This window comes from Xenopus laevis, chromosome 4L, assembly GCF_017654675.1.
Source record: "Xenopus laevis strain J_2021 chromosome 4L, Xenopus_laevis_v10.1, whole genome shotgun sequence".
Classification (NCBI taxonomy): domain Eukaryota; kingdom Metazoa; phylum Chordata; class Amphibia; order Anura; family Pipidae; genus Xenopus; species Xenopus laevis.
Window position 1 is genome coordinate 3,435,846 of NC_054377.1, and position 24,325 is coordinate 3,460,170.

The window sequence follows — 24,325 nt, forward strand, 5'->3', positions numbered from 1 at the left end:
CATGCCACAATTTGTTACACTTTGAGAACAGTAACAATTAGCAATGTCCATGTATTCTTTACTGGACACACTTAAAATCCGCCAGGCTAATTAGTATTTATATAAATGTCTACTGCATTAAATAGCACGTGTGCTTCCCTTTTAACTGGATGAACTGATAAGATCAATTAATTGTTAAACCCGGAGTTTATTAGTAGATTTATGTTTTTCACACCCTTCCTACAGTTAATGACCTGCAATGTACATGATGCAGCACTGAGGAGGCCTATTCCAGCAAGGTCCAGTAGATGGCACTAAAGACACACGTCTCAATTTGGAGCCAACAACCTGCCGAATTGTTTTAAAGGTGTCACAGTTTGACTTCTGAATATCCAACTTTTGTTATAGGGCCGGTGCCAGGCAAAGTAGGATAGGACTCTGGTAATGCTCTGTTATACAGATAGCTAGAATCTCAGCTGCCATAAAGCAGGACAGGACTGTTGCTTACAATGGTGATCAGATAGGATCTGTGCAGCCACTGGGACAGAATGTTCTGTTATACAGATAGCTAGAATCTCAGCTGCCATAAAGCAGGACAGGACTGCTGCTTACAATGGGGATCAGATAGGATCTGTGCAGCCACTGGGACAGAATGTTCTGTTATACAGATAGCTAGAATCTCAGCTGCCATAAAGCAGGACAGGACTGCTGCTTACAATAGGGATCAGATAGGATCTGTGCAGCCACTGGGACAGAATGCTCTGTTATACGGATAGCTAGAATCTCAGCTGCCATAAAGCAGGACAGGACTGCTGCTTACAATGGGGATCAGATAGGATCTGTGCAGCCACTGGGACAGAATGTTCTGTTATACAGATAGCTAGAATCTCAGCTGCCATAAAGCAGGGCAGGACTGCTGCTTACAATGGGGATCAGATAGGATCTGTGCAGCCACTGGGACAGAATGTTCTGTTATACAGATAGCTAGAATCTCAGCTGCCATAAAGCAGGACAGGACTGCTGCTTACAATGGGGATCAGATAGGATCTGTGCAGCCACTGGGACAGAATGTTCTGTTATACAGATAGAATCTCAGCTGCCATAAAGCAGGGCAGGACTGCTGCTTACAATGGGGATCAGATAGGATCTGTGCAGCCACTGGGACAGAATGTTCTGTTATACAGATAGAATCTCAGCTGCCATAAAGCAGGACAGGACTGCTGCTTACAATGGGGATCAGATAGGATCTCAGTGTGTCAGGGCAGTTCCCAGCATTCGCATAAATATTTCAGAAATGAGGGGCTAATGTTTTTCTTCACTCACTAAAAATGACTGGTATACTAGAAATATGATTATGTCACCTCTGAAATGATTTTTCTCTTCTGCCAAAATGAATAAGGAGCTGCCCAGCAGAATATTTCCCCTTTCGTTACATAGAGTTTTAATGTCATTCCTGGCAGAGGTACTTGTATTTTAATCGACTTTATTTAAAATGAAAAAAACTGAGTGAAAACAAGAGTTTTATGGTGTTCAGGGGAACCTGACGCTTTCACTTTCTTAAAATATAGATATTTATTTTATTTCTCGAAAATGAAAGACAAATATGAACTTTATTCGCTTCCAATGAGGGAATTTTATAACCGCCCTCCCTCTCCCCATTGGGCCCAAATCACAGGTCATAAAGTGGCAAGTTTGGGTGGGGTTTAGTGAACATATACGGGTGTTACTGGGTGGGATCAGGCCGAATTGGGGACATTGCATGAATTATTCCTACTGCTGGGTTATTGGGAGATTTAGTTAAAGGGTGGACATCCCTGATTTCTTATACAGAGAAATATCCATGTTTTTTTTTTTTTTTACAAATAATATAAAGTGAAATTCAAAGAATCTTCTTTCTCCCCAGAGCCATATAACACATAACAAGTTACAGATATAGAGAAACATTGGGGCAACAGTCACCCTGCTATAGTTCCAGGGGTACCCAGGGTACAAATAAGCACTCACCCCAAATCTCCCCCTAACTGACCTTCAGACTGGGCCCCCTTAGCTTATAACAAGGTTACAGATATATAGAAACATTGGGGTGTCACCCTGCTATAGTTACAGGGGTACCCAGGGTACAAATAAGCACTCACCCCAAATCTCCCCCTAACTGACCTTCAGACTGGGCCCCCTTAGCTCATAACAAGGTTACAGATATATGGGAATATTGGGGTAACAGTCACCCTGCTATAGTTCCAGGGGTACCCAGGACACAAATAAGCACTCATCCCAAATCTCCCCCTAACTGACCTTCAGACTGGACCCCCTTAGCTCATAACAAGGTTACAGATAAAAAGAAACATTGGGGTAACAGTCACCCTGCTATAGTTCCAGGGGTACCCAGGGTACAAATAATCACTCACCCCAAATCTCCCCCTAACTGACCTTCAGACTGGACCCCCTTAGCTCATAACAAGGTTACAGATATATAGAAACATTGGGGTGTCACCCTGCTATAGTTCCAGGGGTACCCAGGGTACAAATAAGCACTCACCCCAAATCTCCCCCTAACTGACCTTCAGACTGGGCCCCCTTAGCTCATAACAAGGTTACAGATATATAGAAACATTGGGGTGTCACCCTGCTATAGTTCCAGGGGTACCCAGGGTACAAATAATCACTCACCCCAAATCTCCCCCAAGGCTGCCCTGCTATCCATTGTCTTATGATGCTGTTCCCATGTTGTTGGCAAATCTGTTCTAATTCATGAGGAATAAACTGTTAATAAATCACAATAAATCTCCAGCCCTATGAAGCCCGACACAATATACCAAAGTTGAATGGTTACTACAAGTACACACAGAATTCATTATAGCGTCTGCTGGACGGCAGTTCTGTTGTGGGTCATGGGAACGACTGACTAATTCTCATTTAACCCCTGCAGGTAGAAATACAGTGGATGGATTTCTTTTGGCGATCGCTTCAGTGTCCGACTAATTCAACAGCTGCAGAAATATTGAACTTTCTTGCTGCCTCTTTGATTTGCTTTATGGCTTTTGTTTCATTCCAAGGAGCTTCCTAAACTTAGAGAAAAGTTACACGAGTCCAGAGATAATGTTATAAAAGGAACACAAACAAAGAGTGTCTTTAACCAAAATAAACCTGAACGTCTGCCCATGAGCAGAATGAAGCTCCTCTTTGGAGGTTATTATGGGAAGAACCCATTGGAAATAAAGAGGAGGGTTAGATTCTCCAGTCTTATTGGTTATATCTTCCCTAGAAATTGGGGTATCACCTTCCTCCTTGCCCCAGATATCCTTTCCTTGCATCGGCTTATGCCACTTGTTTATGTATCTTGCTCTATCCCTGCTCTATGTTAGTTCAACTACATTCTGACACCCACAGGCTACACAAAATTAACACAATATGTTTTTCTGCCCCAATTTAAATGGTGCCAATGAGACGTAAAGATGACACAAGCCATTAAACGGCCATTAAATATAAGAATGTCAGCACATTTCCTAGTTATGGAAACATAGTTATATAGGGTACACATCTGGGCCCCTGTATATATATTAAAAAAAAAATGGAGGGAGGAATGAAGGGAATAAATGATTTAACCTGCACAGATAGACTTTATAAATTGACAATTTTTTCTTTAGAGAATAGAGAGAATATGCTCAATAAATCCACTCCTATAATGTTCAGTAGAAATAGCCAAACAAACTTAAGACAAATATTAAAACATAAGGAAAACACCTTTCATCATTACCAAAAAAAATAAATAAAAGATATTCTGTATTGTATTGTCAGGCTTCCTATAGCATGAAAGGGGGAATGAGTGATTCATTGGTGAAGGGGAGAGGAGATTTCACCATCAGCATAGGAAGGGGTTCTTTACTGTAAGGGCAGTTAGGTTATGGGGTTCCCTACCAAGAGAGGGGGAATGAGTGATTCATTGGTGGGGAGGAAAGGAGATCTCACCATCAGCATAGGAAGGGGTTCTTTACTGTAAGGGCAGTCAGGTTATGGGATTCCCTACCAAGAGAGGGGGAATGAGTGATTCATTGGTGGGGAGGAAAGGAGATCTAACCATTAGCATAGGAAGGGGTTCTTTACTGTAAGGACAGTCAGGTTATGGGATTCCCTACCAAGAGAGGGGAATGAGTGATTCATTGGTGGGGAGGAAAGGAGATCTCACCATCAGCATAGGAAGGGGTTCTTTACTGTAAGGGCAGTCAGGTTATGGGATTCCCTACCAAGAGAGGGGGAATGAGTGATTCATTGGTGGGGAGGAAAGGAGATCTCACCATCAGCATAGGAAGGGGTTCTTTACTGTAAGGGCAGTCAGGTTATGGGATTCCCTACCAAGAGAGGGGGAATGAGTGATTCATTGGTGGGGAGGAAAGGAGATCTAACCATTAGCATAGGAAGGGGTTCTTTACTGTAAGGACAGTCAGGTTATGGGATTCCCTACCAAGAGAGGGGAATGAGTGATTCATTGGTGGGGAGGAAAGGAGATCTCACCATCAGCATAGGAAGGGGTTCTTTACTGTAAGGGCAGTCAGGTTATGGGATTCCCTACCAAGAGAGGGGGAATGAGTGATTCATTGGTGGGGAGGAAAGGAGATCTCACCATCAGCATAGGAAGGGGTTCTTTACTGTAAGGGCAGTCAGGTTATGGGATTCCCTACCAAGAGAGGGGGAATGAGTGATTCATTGGTGGGGAGGAAAGGAGATCTCACCATCAACATAGGAAGGGGTTCTTTACTGTAAGGGCAGTCAGGTTATGGGATTCCCTACCAAGAGAGGGGAATGAGTGATTCATTGGTGGGGAGGAAAGGAGATTTCACCATCAGCATAGGAAGGGGTTCTTTACTGTAAGGACAGACAGTTTATGGGATTCCCTACCCTTGAAAGTCTATATTTTGTAATCCGCTAATAACAGATATTTGTCACATAATCTAGAATGTTATGGACTGCTTGAGAGCACTGTAAAAGTTATAGTTTAATCGTTCATTTTGTTCAATGAAGCAAAAAGAGAGGGGCCATGACCCCCCCCCCCACACACACACAAATTTGGGGTTCATCACTAAATAAGTATATATTATAGTTGTAAACACCAATGACCTTCCAGTCGGAGTAATTGAAGTTCCAGTAACAGGAGCTGCTGCCCTTCGTCCCGCTCGGATTCTGTGCCGAGTCAATCGCTGATCACTTTAACTTAAAACATGCTTTTTGGCACTAAAATGAGACATAGGGGAAATTCGGCCAATTTCAAGAAACCACTTGATATGACGGAAACAAAACAAATCTTCTCTTCTCTGCTGGGGGCTCCCTGAGCCATGTACCCCTCGTTTATGAACTCACATTATTGGCAAATCCAATACACAGACTTTCTCTCTATTGGAAATCACTGTCACAGACCTGGAGGATTTAGTATTTAGCCCAGAATATTGGGCAAGAGGCTGAGGATCTGGACCCAAGGCCTCAGCTCTGAATGTTATACAATTCCTCATAGTCCAAATACATGAGAGCCAATAAAGAGTATAAGCCAATACAAGCTGAGACTGGTATTGTACTCTGCCCTTTATATACAGACCAGCACCTCTTGTCTGAATATCTCATATATTTTATATCTGCCTAAATGTGCAATAAAAAGACAAATTGTGCACATTTTATACACTTTGCACCCTGCAAAATTCACCCCGCATTGCACCTTAATCAGCTTTCGCCACTTAAACATATCTCCCAACTGTCCTGTTTTTCGTGGTGCAGTCCCGATTTTCATAGCTCAACCCGCAGTCCCGGATTGTTATTGAAACGAAATTAGGCCCGAAATGTGAGGCCTGAAACGTTGCCATTTTTGCTCTACTAAAGTTTGAGCCAATAAAAATCACATAACCAAACAGATTTAACTTGTCAGTGTGCTGCAGTTCTTTGGACTTTGCAATATCGTTACTGAAATGTCCCGACTTAGTTTTTTGATCTCCTGCACTGTCGCCCGAAAAAGATACAAAGTTTCTAAAACGTAATTGGCTTTTGGCAGAGAGTACAGAATCTGTGCCAGGTGCACTTAGATGCATTTGTAACAATTAAGAGAAGCTAAGAAACAATTGTAACAATTTAAGACAAGCAAATAAACTATTTAAGATAAGCAGGCCTGGCGAAATTCCTTAAAGGGCAACTCATCTTCATTAGTAAAACTGTAATACCCCATAAAAACCAGAGAAATGTGTTCAAATTTTCACTGGGACAGAATGTTCTGTTATACAGATAGCTAGAATCTCAGCTGCCATAAAGCAGGACAGGACTGCTGCTTACAATGGGGATCAGATAGGATCTGTGCAGCCACTGGGACAGAATGTTCTGTTATACAGATAGCTAGAATCTCAGCTGCCATAAAGCAGGACAGGACTGCTGCTTACAATGGGGATCAGATAGGATCTGTGCAGCCACTGGGACAGAATGTTCTGTTATACAGATAGCTAGAATCTCAGCTGCCATAAAGCAGGACAGGACTGCTGCTTACAATGGGGATCAGATAGGATCTGTGCAGCCACTGGGACAGAATGTTCTGTTATACAGATAGCTAGAATCTCAGCTGCCATAAAGCAGGACAGGACTGCTGCTTACAATGGGGATCAGATAGGATCTGTGCAGCCACTGGGACAGAATGTTCTGTTATACAGATAGAATCTCAGCTGCCATAAAGCAGGACAGGACTGCTGCTTACAATGGGCTGGAGCAACAGGTCTGATTTGAAACAAGCAATAACTTTCTATTTTTCTACACAATATGAGCTGCAGAGAGAAATGTACATTTTATTTATTTAACACAAGGAAGGACGCGGGGGGGGGGGGTTGGGCTGCAGTTTATAAAGTGCTAATGTAGGAAACAGACATCAATATACCTCGTGGCTGCTGAATTGAAAAGCAGCGCTCGTGACTAATACCTCTCTTCCTAGCAAGTCCCAGAAGGAATATTCCGGGCTCTGTTGCCATGGCAACAGAATTTGTCTGCACAGGGGTTGGCTGGCTCTGCGGCAGTCGAGAACGCTGAAGGCTTCGGTGAGAATCAATACCCGCGGCTTTCGGAATACAGATTTTATACATATTTTTTTACGGCTCTGCGAGGATTTTTATAAAAACCTGTTACAAAGAGAATCACAAAAGAGCCGGTGAATTTCAATTTGTTAGAATTAAACGACCTATCGCTATTTATATTGCTGCTCCTTCCGCTCCACAAATTAACTAGTGGGATGTTTATAGGAAACTCAATAAATATACAAGGGGAACTAATACTCCGATACTTTCCCTCTGGGCCAAGAGTCTAATATTAGTGTGAGGCTGAAATGGTTCCAATGAAGATTCAGGGATGAGGTGCGTCACATTTATTGTTTCACTCCAGTGTCGACTTAACTTTGGGAGCTCACCTGTCGCTAGAGAAGCAATTTTGTTTAACAAATTCTTTTTGATAAGGAATCTTCTCTGTTTTATCAAAGGTTCCACAATTTGCTCAAAGTTCAGGGACTGTTCCTGCTGAATTGTGCTTAGTACAGGGAATACCTATGCTGACATAGTTTTATGGGATCTCTCTGTACAGACTATGAACAAACTTAGGGACTGTTCCTGCTGAATTGTGCTTAGTACAGGGAATACCTATGCTGCCATAGTTTTATGGGATCTCTCTGTACAGACTATGAGCAAACTTAGGGGACTGTTCCTGCTGAATTGTGCTTAGTACAGGGAATACCTATGCTGCCATAGTTTTATGGGATCTCTCTGTACAGACTATGAGCAAATTTAGGAGACTATTCCTGCTGAATTGTGCTTAGTACAGGGAATACCTATGCTGCCATAGTTTTATGGGATCTCTCTGTACAGACTATGAGCAAACTTAGGGACTGTTCCTGCTGAATTGTGCTTAGTACAGGGGAATACCTGCCATAGTTTTATGGGATCTCTCTGTACAGACTATGAGCAAACTTAGGGACTGTTCCTGCTGAATTGTGCTTAGTACAGGGAATACCTATGCTGCCATAGTTTTATAGATGTGGTATGTGCAAAAATCAGCAAATGCAATGAAGCTGCGATTATGGGAAATATGCTGATTTATGGGTATGGATATTGCACTTTATACTTTTTGATTCGCTCATAAATGAACCCTCAAATGTTCATCAAGTTGAACCTTATACTAAAATAAGTAATCCCTACGCAAATTCCAGTAAATCCACAGGAAGGTGAAATCCCATCTGAAACTATGACTCCTAAGGGGGGTACCCATTACAACCATTAAAGGGCAACTGGACCAGTACCTGGATCCACATTTTATTATGAGTAGTAACGCCAAGTACCCTTGTTTTTTCTTTCTCTCCAAAAAAAGGTGCCCATCCCTTCCTTGAAGCTATCTACTATATCCGTCAGTACAGACTATTGTGTGATACTAAATGTGTATGTGTCCCAGGGATTGTGTGTGTGTAGTTGAGGCAGTGTGAATGTGCGAGTGTGTTGCTTGTAAAGAGGGTTAATAACCTCGGAGACTAATTAACTCCCACAAGGCTGTGACGACACTTTGAAATAGAAGAAAAATCCAAACCAAACAAAAGCTCAGTGTGATTAGAACCCCCATTATTTCTGAACAGACCCCGTGGCGTAAAATTCCTTTTAAGCAAAATATAGATCCCTCCCACCCTGTCAGGCTCAGAGTAAACTCATAAATATATCCCCAAACACGTTGGAGCGACACGCGGAGTTGCACAATTTAATAACGACTCGGTGCCCCTATAATGCCCCCTTTGTGTCCCGGCATTGCCAGCAGCTGATAAACTATTTCACGCTTTGGCCAACACATGGAATCGCTAAATAAATAAGGGGTGTTTGTAGAAACGCAGCGAGGGCTCATTCTAACTGCTCACGGAACGGCAGGGGGACCTTCAGCTGGAAGGCGTCACTCGTTTTTAACGGGGTCTCCCCAGACTAGTAAATTTGTCCCGGTTGTAAATGTATAGGACTTTCATGGAGCAGAACCTTTTTATGTGTTTATGCAGAGAAGAATATGTAAAAGGGCACAGACCCTAGGGTAATGTCTGAAGCAGCTGCCCCTGTCTTGCACTTGAAGTGGACTGAGCGAGAGTCGTGCTCTTTGGTTAATAAATTTGGCCTTTAAAGAAGAAGGAAAGCTGCAGAGGGTGTTTATTGCCAATAGATTAGCCACAATAGTGAAAACTATAAGACTATATTCTGCAGAATGCTTTAGGGCAGAGACACACGCAAAGATTCTGGGAGATTTAGTCGCCCAGGAACAAATCGCCTCTGGGTGACTAATCTCCCTAAACTGCCTTCCTGCCAGCTAGAATCGAAATCGCAGATGGGATGGCACTCAGAGTGCTTCGTTTTCCAAAGTCGCCCGAAATTTCCTCGTTACCAAACAGCTCTAGGAGCTCTCTGTTTGTTTAAGATATCAGCTGTCATATTAGCTTGGTGTGACATCACTTCCTGCCTGAGAATCTCCCTGCTCGCTCATAGTTCTGAGCTCAGATTACAGGAGGAAGTGGGAAAGGAGCAAACTGAGCATGCTCAAGCCCTAGCCCTGGAGGTTTAAATGAAAACAGTCTGATACAGAAGCCCATGAGTACACAATAGAAGTGATGTTTCTTTTGACAGAGGAGAGAGCAGGGAGAAGGGACCATGGAGGGTAGGGGTTTTTATTAGCAAGGGGGTTTAGTTCTTCTTTAAGTGCACAGTCTAAAGTGCAGGTTGTATCCTGAGCCCTACCCGAAGGCTCCAAAACCCTGAAAACCCCAGGCCAAAAGGCACTAAAGGCATTCCAAGTCAATGGGCTTACCATCTCCCAAAGGTTAGGTTGAGCCCCAATCCCCGACCCCCTAGTCAAAAGGCACCTACAGGGACAAGGGTCTTCAGAACCTCCTTCACCTCACGGCTAGAGAGAGTCATTTCATCCAAGGGTTCCACCGAAGTTTCCTTAAGGAACCAAATCAAAATCCTGGGGCAGAGCCTTAAAGGACCATCTGTACCTCAAACTCCAAGTGGAAAATGTACAACACATGTAAAAAACATATATATAAAGTGCCAATAAATAAGTGCTTAAAAGCAGTGTGCGGACGAATATAAGAAATTTTTATATTAGATCAAAAGGCAGCAGGAAAAAATAAAAGCAGTAAAGTGCATGTGCCACCACGGGGGCACAACACCTCGATCTTTCATGAAGATATGGCCCCTGGCCAGAAGATCAGGCTTCATACCTGTCCCACCAGAAGAGGTTTTGGCAACACTTCTGATAGTAACAGATACTACACTTAATCTTAGCCAAAAGACAGAGAAGCGATGTGAGACCCATGCCTGACCCAGACCTGCTGACCTGCCACACAACATGGCCCTGACTACCCACTTTACCCCTGACCCAGACCTGATACTCATCCCTACCCCTAGAGGGCGAGCTTTAATGAAGTTAGGACTGGGTCCATGGGTAGCCTGCCTAGGTCCCTGGGTAAAGTGGGGACCTTGGGGATTTGGCTCTCTCACTCAATGGTATTCCGAAGGTTCCCAAGGGTAATCGACCCAATGCAGGACTCACAACAAAAACACCCCTGATCAAAATTGCTTATATCTGCCAGTATGTTTGGACCAAAATGGTTCATTTTTTGGGTTCCATTCTTTATCATGGAATTGTGCACGCCTTGAGTATTCCACTGTCACAGGCAATCAGCGTTGGACTGGGATGTCAGGGGCCCACCAGAAAACCTCAGACAGTGGGCCCACCAGAAAACCTCAGACCGTGGGCCCAGCAGAAAACCCTAGACTGTGGGCCCAGCAGAAAACCTTAGACCATGGGCCCACCAGAAAACCTCAGACCGTGGGCCCAGCAGAAAACCCTAGACTGTGGGCCAGAAAACCTTAGACCATGGGCCCACCAGAAAACCTCAGACCGTGGGCCCAGCAGAAAACCCTAGACTGTGGGCCCAGCAGAAAACCTTAGACCATGGGCCCACCAGAAAACCTCAGACCGTGGGCCCAGCAGAAAACCTTAGACCATGGGCCCACCAGAAAACCTTAGACTGTGGGCCCACCAGAAAACCTTAGACCCTGGGCCCAACAGAAAACCTCAGACCGTGGGCCCAGCAGAAAACCATAGACTGTGGGCCCACCAGAAAACCTTAGATCGTGGACCCAGCAGAAAACCCTAGACTGTGGACCCACCAAAAAACCTTAGACCATGGGCCCACTTTCCAAACTATTATTCCTCACTCAACCTCTTTATTATCCTAGTCTTTTATATCGACTTACTCTATTCTTCCATTATTAAGCTTCTTTTTCCCATTAAGAAATAGGGACTGATGATGAAATAGGCCGAATGCTTAGACATCTGGGCCCACTCCTGGTATCCCTGTGGGTCAGTCCGACACTGCAGGCAATGAAACCCATGGCATCTCCTGCATATAAAGATAATACAACAGGAGAGCTATGGGCGGTGATCGGAAAGGGTATGGGTAGCCAGTCTGAGATAATGGCAGCTTCAAGCAGAACTCCACAGAAATAATTATTGCACAGATTTAAAGGACAAGACAAATAATTATACATTTAAGGGGCAGGCATTTATTCCCCAATGGATAGTCTGATCCCATTGAGCCCTTTCTAGTAAATGGGGAAAGAGGAGGTACTGTACCCTAATGAAAAGGATCTTTTCGCCAACTTTGTATCTTCCTTGGGAAAGACGTTCCACGCAAAATTTATTGGGGCACTTGCATGGGGGGTCTTCGGAAATGTGCTGAACCTGGAAAGATACAAAGTTGCATTTTCATGTTTTCCCGTCTAGTAACAGTCACACTGAGGGCCCAACCAAATGTTTTAGGACCCTGACAATCTTGTATTTTGAGTTATTTAGCTTTTTATTCAGCAGCTCTCCAATTTGCAATTTCAGCCGTCTGGTTACTAGGGTCTGAATTCCCCTAGCAACCATGCACTGATATGAATAAGAGACTGGAATATGAATAGGAGAGACCTGAATAGAAAGATGAGGAATAAAAAGTAGCAATAACAATACATTTGTAGCCTTATAGAGCAATTGTTTTTTTAGATGGGGCTCATTCGAAAGTTGGAAAGTTGGAAAGAGTCAGCAGAAAAGGGCAAATAAATAAAAAACAATAAAAATAAATAAATAATGAAGACCAATTGTAAAGTTGTTTAGAATTGGCCATTCTATAAGATACTTAAAGTTAACTTAAAGGTGAACTACTCCTTTAAGGTGGCAGGGTGGTGTCCTTACTGACCCGTATAAACCCAAATAAACCCCTAATGCATGCACACCCAATCCTAAATTAGGGTTAACCCTAACCTTAACACAACAATTTTACATAACAGAATTTGAGAATATATATATATTATTTTTTTATATATATTTATAGTCCCTTAGTATCCCCTTCTATTAACGACCATGTAGCAACCAGACTTACCGCATCATCTAGCAGTTTCCCAGTACTTTTCTTCCCCGGTGACTTTGTTGGGGAGGGAGATGGAGACGGCGTGGGGATAGATAAAGTCTCTTCTTGTTCAATCTCCTTTTCCAGTTTAATTAATCCTGGGGGTTCCACCCCGAACCTGCCGAAAATCAAGACATAAATTACAGCCTGTGAGCAACCAACATATGTCCTGGTCAAATAAACTTTTAGTTATATGTTTGAGCTGCCATATTGCTTCCCTTACACAGAACAGTACGAGAAGGGAATATGAAGAGATTCGGAAGTGGGGGCTGAGTTTTTTCGGTATAATGGGGAATAACTGTGGCGGATCAGAGGAGTGGAGTGCCCTCCACCCAGGGGCCGGGTGACCAGTCGGTTAATAATGGAAAGGCTGTCCCTACTAATTAGTGAGGAGCGAATTTATTCGCCAGCTATGGATTCACTGTAAAAAAATTTCACACTTTTTTTCCATATTCACACTGGAAATATTTGTAGTGAAAAAAAGTCCATTGACTTTAAGGGCTGGGACACACTGGGCGATTTGGGGAGATTTAGTTGCCTGGCGACTAATCGCCGCGACTTTTCTCACAAGGAAACTTCGGGCGACTTCGGAAAACGAATCGCCGCGTGTGATTAGCGCAGGCGATTTTTCATTTTAGCCAGGCGCATAGCGAGGGGAGGCATTCGGGGAAGATTGGTCGTGGAAAGTCGCGGCGATTAGTCGCCAGGCGACTAAATCTCCCCAAATTGCCCAGTGTGTCCCAGCCCTAATGCATTAGGACAAAAAAGTCGCCATAAGAAAAAACTCCCATTGACTTTAATTCATTAGGACAAAAGAGTCGCCATAAGAAAAAACGCCCATTGACTTTAATGCATTAGGACAAAAAATTCAACATAAGAAAATACGCCCATTGACTTTAATGCACTGGGAGCGAGAATGTGTAAAAACTAGGGATGCACTGAATCCACAATTTGGGATTCGGCTGAATCCCAGAATCCTTGGTGAAAGATTCGGCTGAATACCGAACCAAATCCGAATCCTAATTTACATGTGCATGTGCAAATTAGGGTCAGGAAAGGAAAAAGTGGAAAAAAATCTTCTTTTATGACGAAAAGTCACATGATTTCCCTACCCGCCCCTAATTTACATATGCAAATTAGGATTTGGTTTGGCCAGGCACAAGGATTCGGCCGAAAAAGGCCGAATTCTGAATTCGGTGCATCCCTAATACAAACGCTCATTGACTTCACTGCGTTTCGCAAAATTTCATAGTTTTGTGAACTTTTTCCCAGTTTTGTGAATTTTTCAGGAGAATGAGGTCCTGAGAAAGATAGAAGATTGCAGGCAGCCTAAGAACAATGGCGTCCTTTATATAAGACTGAAAGTGCAAGATGAACAGCTTCAACCACCTCCATAGAAACCTGGGGACAATAAAGAGGTTCCCTTTAATCATCATCATTTATTTATTCCTTGGTATATGGGCAGCTGATATGTTATTTTAATTTCCCCTTTAACTGATAATCAACTTTATTTCATTATGAAGTGGCCACTTTTGGCCCAGATGTAAGAAACATATATCTGTCGATACATTGATGATGTCAATTAGGGAATCTGATGACTTTATAGATTTTTCCTAAATACCACGTTTGGGTCTGGTAGTGCCAGAATCCTGCCGCTCACTTACATTTTCACATGCCGAGAAGTGTCATCGTAGAAATCCAAGAAAAATGTTTAATTTTTCTTGGAGAATATGTTATGGGGTTCCGCATGTCCCTTCCGGCTGAGGATGATGGGAAATGTAGTTCCCATGACCCAGGGAATAGTGTAAATACTGGTATTTAGGGTGCCAAGAAAAAGGATAATAATGTCTAGACTGATAAAGATTTTTTTTTTTGCACTGGTTGCCATGGGAACGATTTGCTTTAATATCCCTGTATCGGTTTTAAAACACAATCTGGATCTGTTCTGCCTCCTTACTCTAATTTCTTTTAAAGTTTTGTTCTTGTTATCAAAAGCAGCTCTCTCTCTCTCTCTCTGTACTGTCGGTTCTGACTCCTGAAACAATGAAAAGAAGCCGGGCAGATCTGAAGGATAACTACATTGTTTCAAGGGTCGGAACCAGAGAGCAGAATGGTACAAACAATAGGAAATCCAATGGAATCCAATGGAAATAAATGGATATTGGGAAGGTGCTTAGGCATTTTCTTTTCTTTTTGATGGGTGGAGTTCCCCTTAAAACAATGAGCGGAGCTAATGATGCAGTTATCAGAGATGGAACGTATGGGTCGGCTGCACAGGCTTTAAATCCATTCACTTCCCGTCTGTCTGGCAAGTCTGTAAATCATAAAATTTCCCCCCAGGGCGTCGGGCCCTACACCTGCACTTGGGCCCCGCCATTAAATAACCTGCTGCCTGTTACAATATTATGCGATGGAATCACAGTCCTGCCACTTAATAGCATGTGATTGAGAAGTCCAAGACCCCTCTCAGCTCTCCACCCTGTGATTCAAACACCCGCCTCGTGCGGAAAAAAACATGGGAAAGACATTGAAGGGGATATAAAGCCAAATGTGCAATTTTGCCTGATGAAAGAAGATGTAATTCTTAGCAACTTCCCAATGTTGTGTTTTTGGTTTTATAGTTACTGTTTGTGGAAGTGTCACTGCTGTTGAAAAGAGAGTCTGATTGTAACTTTGGAAACAATGTGGCAAGAGAGAGACAGCTGATTAACAGACCTGGAGAAAAAGATACAGAGAAATAAATAATGTCTTTACCGATGTAAGCAGCAGTCCTGTCCTGCTTTATGGCAGTTGAGATTCTAGCTATCTGTATAACAGAACATTCTGTCCCAGTGGCTGCACAGATCCTATCTGATCCCCATTGTAAGCAGCAGTCCTGTCCTGCTTTATGGCAGCTGAGATTCTAGCTATCTGTATAACAGAACATTCTGTCCCAGTGGCTGCACAGATCCTATCTGATCCCCATTGTAAGCAGCAGTCCTGTCCTGCTTTATGGCAGCTGAGATTCTAGCTATCTGTATAACAGAACATTCTGTCCCAGTGGCTGCACAGATCCTATCTGATCCCCATTGTAAGCAGCAGTCCTGTCCTGCTTTATGGCAGCTGAGATTCTAGCTATCTGTATAACAGAACATTCTGTCCCAGTGGCTGCACAGATCTTTTTATCTCACATACTATTCTCTGTTTCTGCAGGGAGAATGAATCCAGTTTAGGTGGGCTAATACATTGATACATTGATGATGTCAATTAGGGAATCTGATGACTTTATAGATTTTTCCTAAATACCACGTTTGGGTCTGGTAGTGCCAGAATCCTGCCGCTCACTTACATTTTCACATGCCGAGAAGTGTCATCGTAGAAATCCAAGAAAAATGTTTAATTTTTCTTGGAGAATATGTTTATGGGGTTCCGCATGTCCCTTCCGGCTGAGGATGATGGAAATGTAGTTCCCATGACCCAGGGAATAGTGTAAATACTGGTATTTAGGGTGCCAAGAAAAAGGATAATAATGTCTAGACTGATAAAGATTTTTTTTTTTGCACTGGTTGCCATGGGAACGATTTGCTTTAATATCCCTGTATCGGTTTTAAACACAATCTGGATCTGTTCTGCCTCCTTACTCTAATTTCTTTTAAGTTTGTTCTGTTATTCAAAAGCAGCTCTCTCTCCTCTCTCTGTTACTGTCGGTTCTGACTCCTGAAACAATGAAAAGAAGCCGGGCAGATCTGAAGGATAACTACATTGTTTTCAAGGGTCGGAACAGAGAGCAGAATGGTACAAACAATAGGAAATCCCAATGGAATCCAATGGAAATAAATGGATATTGGGAAGGTGCTTAGGCATTTCTTTTCTTTTTGATGGGTGGATGTTCCCCTTAAAACAATGAGCGGAGCTAATGATGCAGTTATCAGAGATGGAGCGTATGGGTCGGCTGCACAGGCTTTAAATCCATTTCACTTCCCGTCTGTCTGGCAAGTCTGTAAATCATAAAATTTCCCCCCAGGGCGTCGGGCCCTACACCTGCACTTGGGCCCCGCCATTAAATAACCTGCTGCCTGTTACAATATTATGCGATGGAATCACAGTCCTGCCACTTAATAGCATGTGATTGAGAAGTCCAAGACCCCTCTCAGCTCTCACCCTGTGATCAAACACCCGCCTCGTGCGGAAAAAAACATGGGAAAGACATTGAAGGGGATATAAAGCCAAATGTGCAATTTTGCCTGATGAAAGAAGATGTAATTCTTAGCAACTTCCCAATGTTGTGTTTTTGGTTTTATAGTTACTGTTTGTGGAAGTGTCACTGCTGTTGAAAAGAGAGTCTGATTGTAACTTTGGAAACAATGTGGCAAGAGAGAGACAGCTGATTAACAGACCTGGAGAAAAAGATACAGAGAAATAAATAATGTCTTTACCGATGTAAGCAGCAGTCCTGTCCTGCTTTATGGCAGTTGAGATTCTAGCTATCTGTATAACAGAACATTCTGTCCCAGTGGCTGCACAGATCCTATCTGATCCCCATTGTAAGCAGCAGTCCTGTCCTGCTTTATGGCAGCTGAGATTCTAGCTATCTGTATAACAGAACATTCTGTCCCAGTGGCTGCACAGATCCTATCTGATCCCCATTGTAAGCAGCAGTCCTGTCCTGCTTTATGGCAGCTGAGATTCTAGCTATCTGTATAACAGAACATTCTGTCCCAGTGGCTGCACAGATCCTATCTGATCCCCATTGTAAGCAGCAGTCCTGTCCTGCTTTATGGCAGCTGAGATTCTAGCTATCTGTATAACAGAACATTCTGTCCCAGTGGCTGCACAGATCTTTTTATCTCACATACTATTCTCTGTTTCTGCAGGGAGAATGAATCCAGTTTAGGTGGGCTAATAACCTTAAATATGCTTCTTTTTTAGCACTCAGTATGTTGTTCTCCCCATACCCTTGGGTCCTGTTATTACAAAGCGTGCCGCTGTACTTTAGATGTTCATTTATAGATTATATGAAGAAAATATGTTTGGTAGGAAACAGCCGGGAAGCCAATTCCTTCATTTGCAGCTCTAATGTAGGTTTATAGATGGCCGGCTCTGAGCATTAGACTTGAATTAGAATGTCCTAGAACACAGAGAAATCTAACGGCGCCATCCATCAAGCTCTACAGCTTTGGACCTGTTTTATATATTTCTCCCACCCCCAGTAGAACCCGTTCTCTGCACCTGAATTTTAACCCCTGCCAGGATTATAAAGTCAATAAAAAATTCTACATTGAATTATAAATTTGCTCTCAATTCTTCCACTGGGTATAAACGTTTAAGCTGCGAAAGCAATTAAATGAAGGAATTTTGCTTGAGAGAGACTCCCGCGAGCCAAGTCCTGCTATTAAATATACCGAGTCGCTTGATTTATACATTTTCATTTTGAAGTGTGTTTTACGAAACAGAATTTCCAATCTGCTGCCAGAGACTCCTGCAGAGCAATGAGAATGATACGGGGAAAAGGTGGGAGCCATTGTTCTACATATGCAGCCAATATATCAGGGAGTGTTGTAGAGAGACGGTGGAGTAGGAGGGAAGGTATATACACTATAATAACCCTTCAACCACTTTCCTCTTGTCTCTGTCTCTATATGTTAGGTACCTATCTAGTGCTACCAATCCCTATTTCTGTAGGGAAATGAGAGAGAGCAGACAGTAACCCTTCCAACACTTTCCCCTTGTCTCTATATATTAGGTACCTATCTAGTGTTACCAATCCCTATTTCTGTAGGGAAATGAGAGAGAGCAGACAGTAACCCTTCCAACACTTTCCTCATGTCTCTATATATTAGGTACCTATCTAGTGCTACCAATCCCTATTTCTGTAGGGAAATGAGAGAGAGGAGACAGTAACCCTTCCAACACTTTCCTCTTGTCTCTATATATTAGGTACCTATCTAGTGTTACCAATCCCTATTTCTGTAGGGAAATGAGAGAGAGCAGACAGTAACCCTTCCAACACTTTCCTCTTGTCTCTATATATTAGGTACCTATCTAGTGTTACCAATCCCTATTTCTGTAGGGAAATGAGAGAGAGCAGGCAGTAACCCTTCCAACACTTTCCTCTTGTCTCTATATATTAGGTACCTATCTAGTGTTACCAATCCCTATTTCTGTAGGGAAATGAGAGAGAGCAGACAGTAACCCTTCCAACACTTTCCTCTTGTCTCTATATATTAGGTACCTATCTAGTGCTACCACTGGTGTCTAATAAAAGGGCAGCCAAGTATGGAGGTTTACTTTGAAAGCAGCAAGTTAAGTTGCAGGTAAAACCAAGTCCCTTTGTAAAATGTATAATGAAGCAATAGAATTCTTAATGAATCAGATGAAATTGAGCATAGGACTGGCCAGATATGGGATGACTTTGACGTAGTTGGCCAGCTTAAATATATTGCAATATATGGACAAACAATCCCTGTTTTGTTTAAAGGGTAAGGCATTTTTTAGTAGCAGTATGCACAAAATGTCTCTGTCTTAAATATATTGATAATGGGTTGAGTGCAGAGGACTCTTGTATTTGACTATAGTGCTACCAATCCCTATTTCTGTAGGGAAATGAGAGAGAGCAGACAGTAACCCTTCCAACACTTTCCTCTTGTCTCTATATATTAGGTACCTATCTAGTGTTACCAATCCCTATTTCTGTAGGGAAATGAGAGAGAGCAGACATTAACCCTCCCAACACTTTCCTCTTGTCTCTGTCTCTATATATTAGGGATTCCAAGCATTTCCTAATGTAAATCATGTAAAGTAGACCAGAGTCAGCTACATTGTTTCAGGAGAGAGAAGCAGCAGTGCAGAAAGAGACAGGAAAAGATTCAGACGTAGACAATAGAGAAGGAGTAGGATAGTAGAAAAGGGATGGGCAATAGTCCAGAAACATCAATAAAATGCCAGTTTTATGGTAACACTGTACAAAGTGGGGGTGCAACAGACAAATAACAAATTGCCATGTGCAGAATTCCTATTTATTGTGGTTGTGACACTGAATAACAAGGGGTGGCGAAACATCTGATGGGTCTCAGGATTTATCTCAATTTTTGTTTTCACATCTGCCCTCAAGATGTTCCCTCACTGCCCCTGTCACTGCTCGACTGCTCCAAGAATGTTGTTTCAGACAAGAATTTCAGGAGTCAACTATGTCTAAAATGTAAATATTCCGTGTCATACCTTGCGGCGATTCTTCCCAGTTCCAGGAGGCAAAGGCAGACTTCTCGGGGTTGCTTGTGTAGCACTAGGAGAAAGAAGAAAGAGGGAAGTCATGAGATATTCAACCACAACTTTGTATCACCCATTAAATGTGTGTGATGAATATGTTTGTGTAAAGGTAATTACTATGGAAAGCAGCGTCTGTCTGTCCCTTCTCTGGTTCTGGCTCTTAAAGGGGGGTGTTCACCTTTAAATGAACTGTTAGTATGATGTAGAGAGGGATATTCTGAGACAATTTGCATTTGGTTTTCATTTTTTATTAATTGTGGTTTTTGACTTATTTAGCTTTTTATTCAGCAGCTCTCCAGTTTGCAATTTAAGCCTAATTCCCCTAGCAACCATGCATTGATTTGAATAAGAGACTGGAATATGAATAGGGGAGGCCCAAAATAGAAGACAAATATTGCAAAAACTATAGAAAATAAACAATAAAGACCAATTGCTTAGAAATGATCATTCTATAACATATTAAAAGTTAACCACCCCTTTAAAACACTGTAGTCAGTTCTCCTCCCGGTCTGCTACAATGTTTCAGGAGTCAGATACACCGAGACAGAAAATAGGAAAGGGCAGATATTGGTGAACTACTGAAAGCAGACAAAGGATGATGGGAGTTGTAGTGCAAGAACAACATAAAAGGCCAGGCACCCCTTTTGTGGACATGGCAAGATCTACAGGGACAGATGTCTAATAGAAGCACAATGGAACAATGGACGATGAGAACAGCCAATCACAGCCACAGTAAGTTTTAACTTGATTCCTACCTATTGGCCCCTGGTTGGACATCATCTAAGAGTCATTTTCTTGGATGGAAAGATCAGGACAAATACACAGTTTGGTTAGGCAATAAAATCATTCACTTGATTTCAGATTAAGAATCTCATGGTACAAAAAATCTACTTTGTTCAGAGCATATTAACCGACTGGATTTTAAGGAGAAGTAAAGGTTAAAACAGATGTAAGCTTTATCAGAAAGATCAATGTAAATGCAAGTACTGACACTTACTCTGCCACTGTTCTGAGCCCTCTGTAAAAAGAAACATTGAATTTCTTTATTGCTTTTGTTTACACATGGGCTCTCGTATCAGACTTCCTGCTCTCAGATCAAACCCCAGGGCTTGGGCTTGAGCATGCCCAGTATCCTTTTCTCTCCCTCTTCCCCCCCTCCCTTCCTCTCCTAACTGCTGCAATTTGAGCAGAGAGCTAGGAGCCAGCAAGGGACACAAGGCAGGAAGAGAAGAAATTTACATCACACCAAACTAATATGGCAGCCGCTTTCTTAACCAAACAAAGATAATTTTATGGCTGTTTACTCAGGTATGTTAAGGCATTTTACAAAATAAATATAGTGTTCTATCTTGCAATATTGTGGCTAATCAACTGCATCAGTAGCTTTCCTTATAAGTAACATTTTTATCTTGTCATTTAAAGAGCTTCAGCTCACCTCTTGTGTTCAGCAGTGCATGAGTATTTGACAAATTTGTGGGCAGTTTGAAAAATGAAAGAATCTTTAGGTAAGCAAAACGCATCTAAATTTATGTTGTCACACCATGGCTTAATACACAATTCCAGGCTATTTTTAAAATAAAAACACAAGCCTTTTGATATTACAGCCCTGTCCAGGTTATTCCTGATCCTCAGACTTTTTAGGTTTTAACTTTAAACGAAGTACCAGATCAGATTGAATGTCCAAATCTAGGTAAGTAGTGGGAGCACTCACCGATCACTGGCTCAGCTTGTGCTGCACATCCGACCGAGGTCCCATCGGTAAAAGTACAAAGTCCAATTCATGCATAGATGGAGCACCAAGACGGCCGAAAATCGATTTAAAAACTTTGATTTTTATTTCGTCATGTTAAAACATTCAACAAACAGCATGCCCTTGTAATCCCCTGGGTCATGTGCTCAACGCGTTTCGTGACAGCCCGTCACTTCCTCAGGAGCTCATGAGGAAGTGACGGGCTGTCACGAAACGCGTTGAGCACATGACCCAGGGGATTACAAGGGCATGCTGTTTGTTGATTGTTTTAACATGACGAAATAAAAATCAAAGTTTTTAAATCGATTTTCGGCCGTCTTGGTGCTCCATCTATGCATGAATTGGACCAGATCAGATTGGTCTGTTTTTGTAGCAGAGACCTGTTCCTGTCTCCTCACGTCTCCAATTGTGTGCTATGATCTCCTGGTGTTGGTGTGGGCTTCACCAAAAACGGGTTCCTTGTCTCCTAATGTGACAGACTAAGGTCACCCTTGTGTGTGTGAATGTAATATTGTAGCACCACTGATTTATAGTCTCTCAACCCGTTACTTGCTATAAAATTGTTCCTGAAATGCCCCTGTCCTGAACTGTTCCAGTTTCTATACACAGAAATAATTATGTAGCAATTCCATTGTCTCTGCTGACCCAAATATCCTTGGAGTCTGAGAAATGTAGAACAAGTTGACCATTGTTGTGGCATGAACTGCTATTCCGACAGTTTCTAGCACAGAATACAAGCAATGGGTCATGTAACATTATAATGAACGTTTTTTAAAAGTGAACTATATTCTGCATCATTTTAATCCAACCAATGACCAGTTGCATTCCTTCAGTGGACAGGGTGTGTGCATAATACAGATGCAAAAATCAGTTATTCAGCAATTGGGTTGCTAGGGTCCATGTTACCCTAGCAACCATGTATTGATTTGAATAAGAGACTGAAATATGAATAGGAGAGGGCCTGGAAATAAAGATAAGTAATCAAAAATAGCAATAATAATATATTTATAGCCTTTCTGAATATTTGGTTTTAAGATGGGGCCATTTGAAAGCTGGAAAGAGTGAGAAGTAAAAAGCAAACAATTCAAAAACTATAAAAAAGAAAAAATGAAGGCTGATTGAAAAGTTGCTTTAAATTAGCCATTGTTAAGGGGCAGATTTAGCAAGGGTCGAATTTCAAATTCATGTGAGTTTTAATAACTCACATGAATTCGATTGTACTCGGAATTTCAACTGTTCGACTATTTTTTAAAAAAAATTCATATGTAAAACTTGGACACATTTTAACGACTTGAAAACTCGAATTGAATTCGACCTAACTTGATTTGAGTTTATATCTGAAAAAGGAAGGCTACAAACATCACCAAATTGACCTCTCCCATTGACGTATACAGCAATTTGGCAAATAGCGGTGGCGAATAGTCCAATTTAAATTCTTAAAGGGCCAGAGTATGATAAATTCCCTAGTCGAATTTGACATTTGTGAACAAAAAAAAATTAGAAAATTCAGATTTGGATTTTCAATTCCACCCTTAATAAATCTGCCCCTAAAAGTTAACTTAAAGGTAGAAATGCACCGAATCCAGGATTCGGTTTGGGATTTGGCCAGGATTCTGCCTTTTTCAGCAGGATTCGGATTCCGCCGAATCCTTCTGCCTGGCCGAACCGAATCCGAATCCTAATTTGCATACGGGAGGGAAATCGCATGACTTTTTGTCACAAAACAAGGAAGTGAAAAATGTTTTCCCCTTCCCACCCCTAATTTGCATATGCAAATTAGGATTCGAATTCGGTTCAGTATTCGGCCGAATCTTTCGCAAAGGATTCGGGGGTCCGGCCGAATCCAAAATAATGGATTCGGTGCATCCCTACTTAAAGGTGAACCACCAGGCCTTTATTATATGGTTGTTCAGTGGCAGCTGTGATTAAGATAGGACCCCACAGGTTGACTGCCTACTCGATATCCAAAGAAATTGGATGAGAAGGACATTGCAGTCTCACCTGCCAAAGGCTAAAATACATTTTCTAATAAAAAAAACTGTAAACCTAATAGACTGATGTGAATTTTATAATGTGAGTATCAGCCATAGTTGTTCACTTGGATGGGCCGGGTCTGCGCCTCTCTCTAAATGTTTCTGTCCCTATAATCATCGCACTGTCCTTGATATTCACGATTTCCCCGTTTCTCTTTCAATTATGCAGCTCGGCTTTGACTTGAGTCTTAATCTCTGTCTCTGGGGTGTCAGTTTAAAATGGAATTTCATTTTCCTGATGGTTTCGAGGCGGCCAATGTTTGATAATTTCTAAAAGTGGTTGAGTTGGAATCAGCAGTTAAGCCCCTTCGGGCAAATGCAACTGACAGTATTTCTGTTTGCCCACAGCCGCTCGATCGATAGAACAATGAAGGAGAGGAAACTGTTATGAAAGCTGCTTCGTATATCCGTTACCTTCTCTGTCCCTTATACGGCTATGGGAGGAGGAGGAGAGGGGTAACTCCATCCAGTAAATCTTACTAACACCTGCTGTCTACAGGTACATGTTCAATGTATCAGCTATCGGGGTTATGACTCCAGGTACCGACCTTTACTGTATGTTTCCTCTCTACTACTGCCTTGCTTTATGGCATCATCTGTTAGGATACACTGGAAGAAATCATGGAAAATACAAGACTACCGAGTAGACCAGTGATCCCCAACCAGTAGCTCGTGAGTAACATGTTGCTCTCCAACCCCTTGGATGTTGCTCCCAGTGGCCTCAAAGCATAAGCTTATTTTTGAATTCCAGGCTTAAAGGCTTTAGTTGCATAAAAACCAAGTGCACTGCCAAACAGATCCTCAATGTAGGTTGACAATCCACATAGGGGCTACCAA

At 42.2% G+C, this 24,325-nt stretch overlaps 1 protein-coding gene and 1 pseudogene across 1 annotated transcript in view; both read right to left on the reverse strand.

The window, feature by feature from the left end:
* The window catches only part of gas2.L (growth arrest specific 2 L homeolog), a 77,450-nt gene that overhangs the window by 9,626 nt on the left and 43,499 nt on the right, over nucleotides 1-24,325 (reverse strand). The window contains exons 6-8 of the mRNA XM_018257270.2: nucleotides 19,658-19,721; nucleotides 12,434-12,578; nucleotides 11,647-11,754 (exon numbers count right to left, since the gene is read on the reverse strand). Coding sequence (XP_018112759.1) covers nucleotides 11,647-11,754; nucleotides 12,434-12,578; nucleotides 19,658-19,721 — 317 coding nt within the window. The remainder of the gene's footprint in view (nucleotides 1-11,646; nucleotides 11,755-12,433; nucleotides 12,579-19,657; nucleotides 19,722-24,325) is intronic.
* LOC121403483 lies at nucleotides 10,136-10,309 on the reverse strand (annotated as a pseudogene).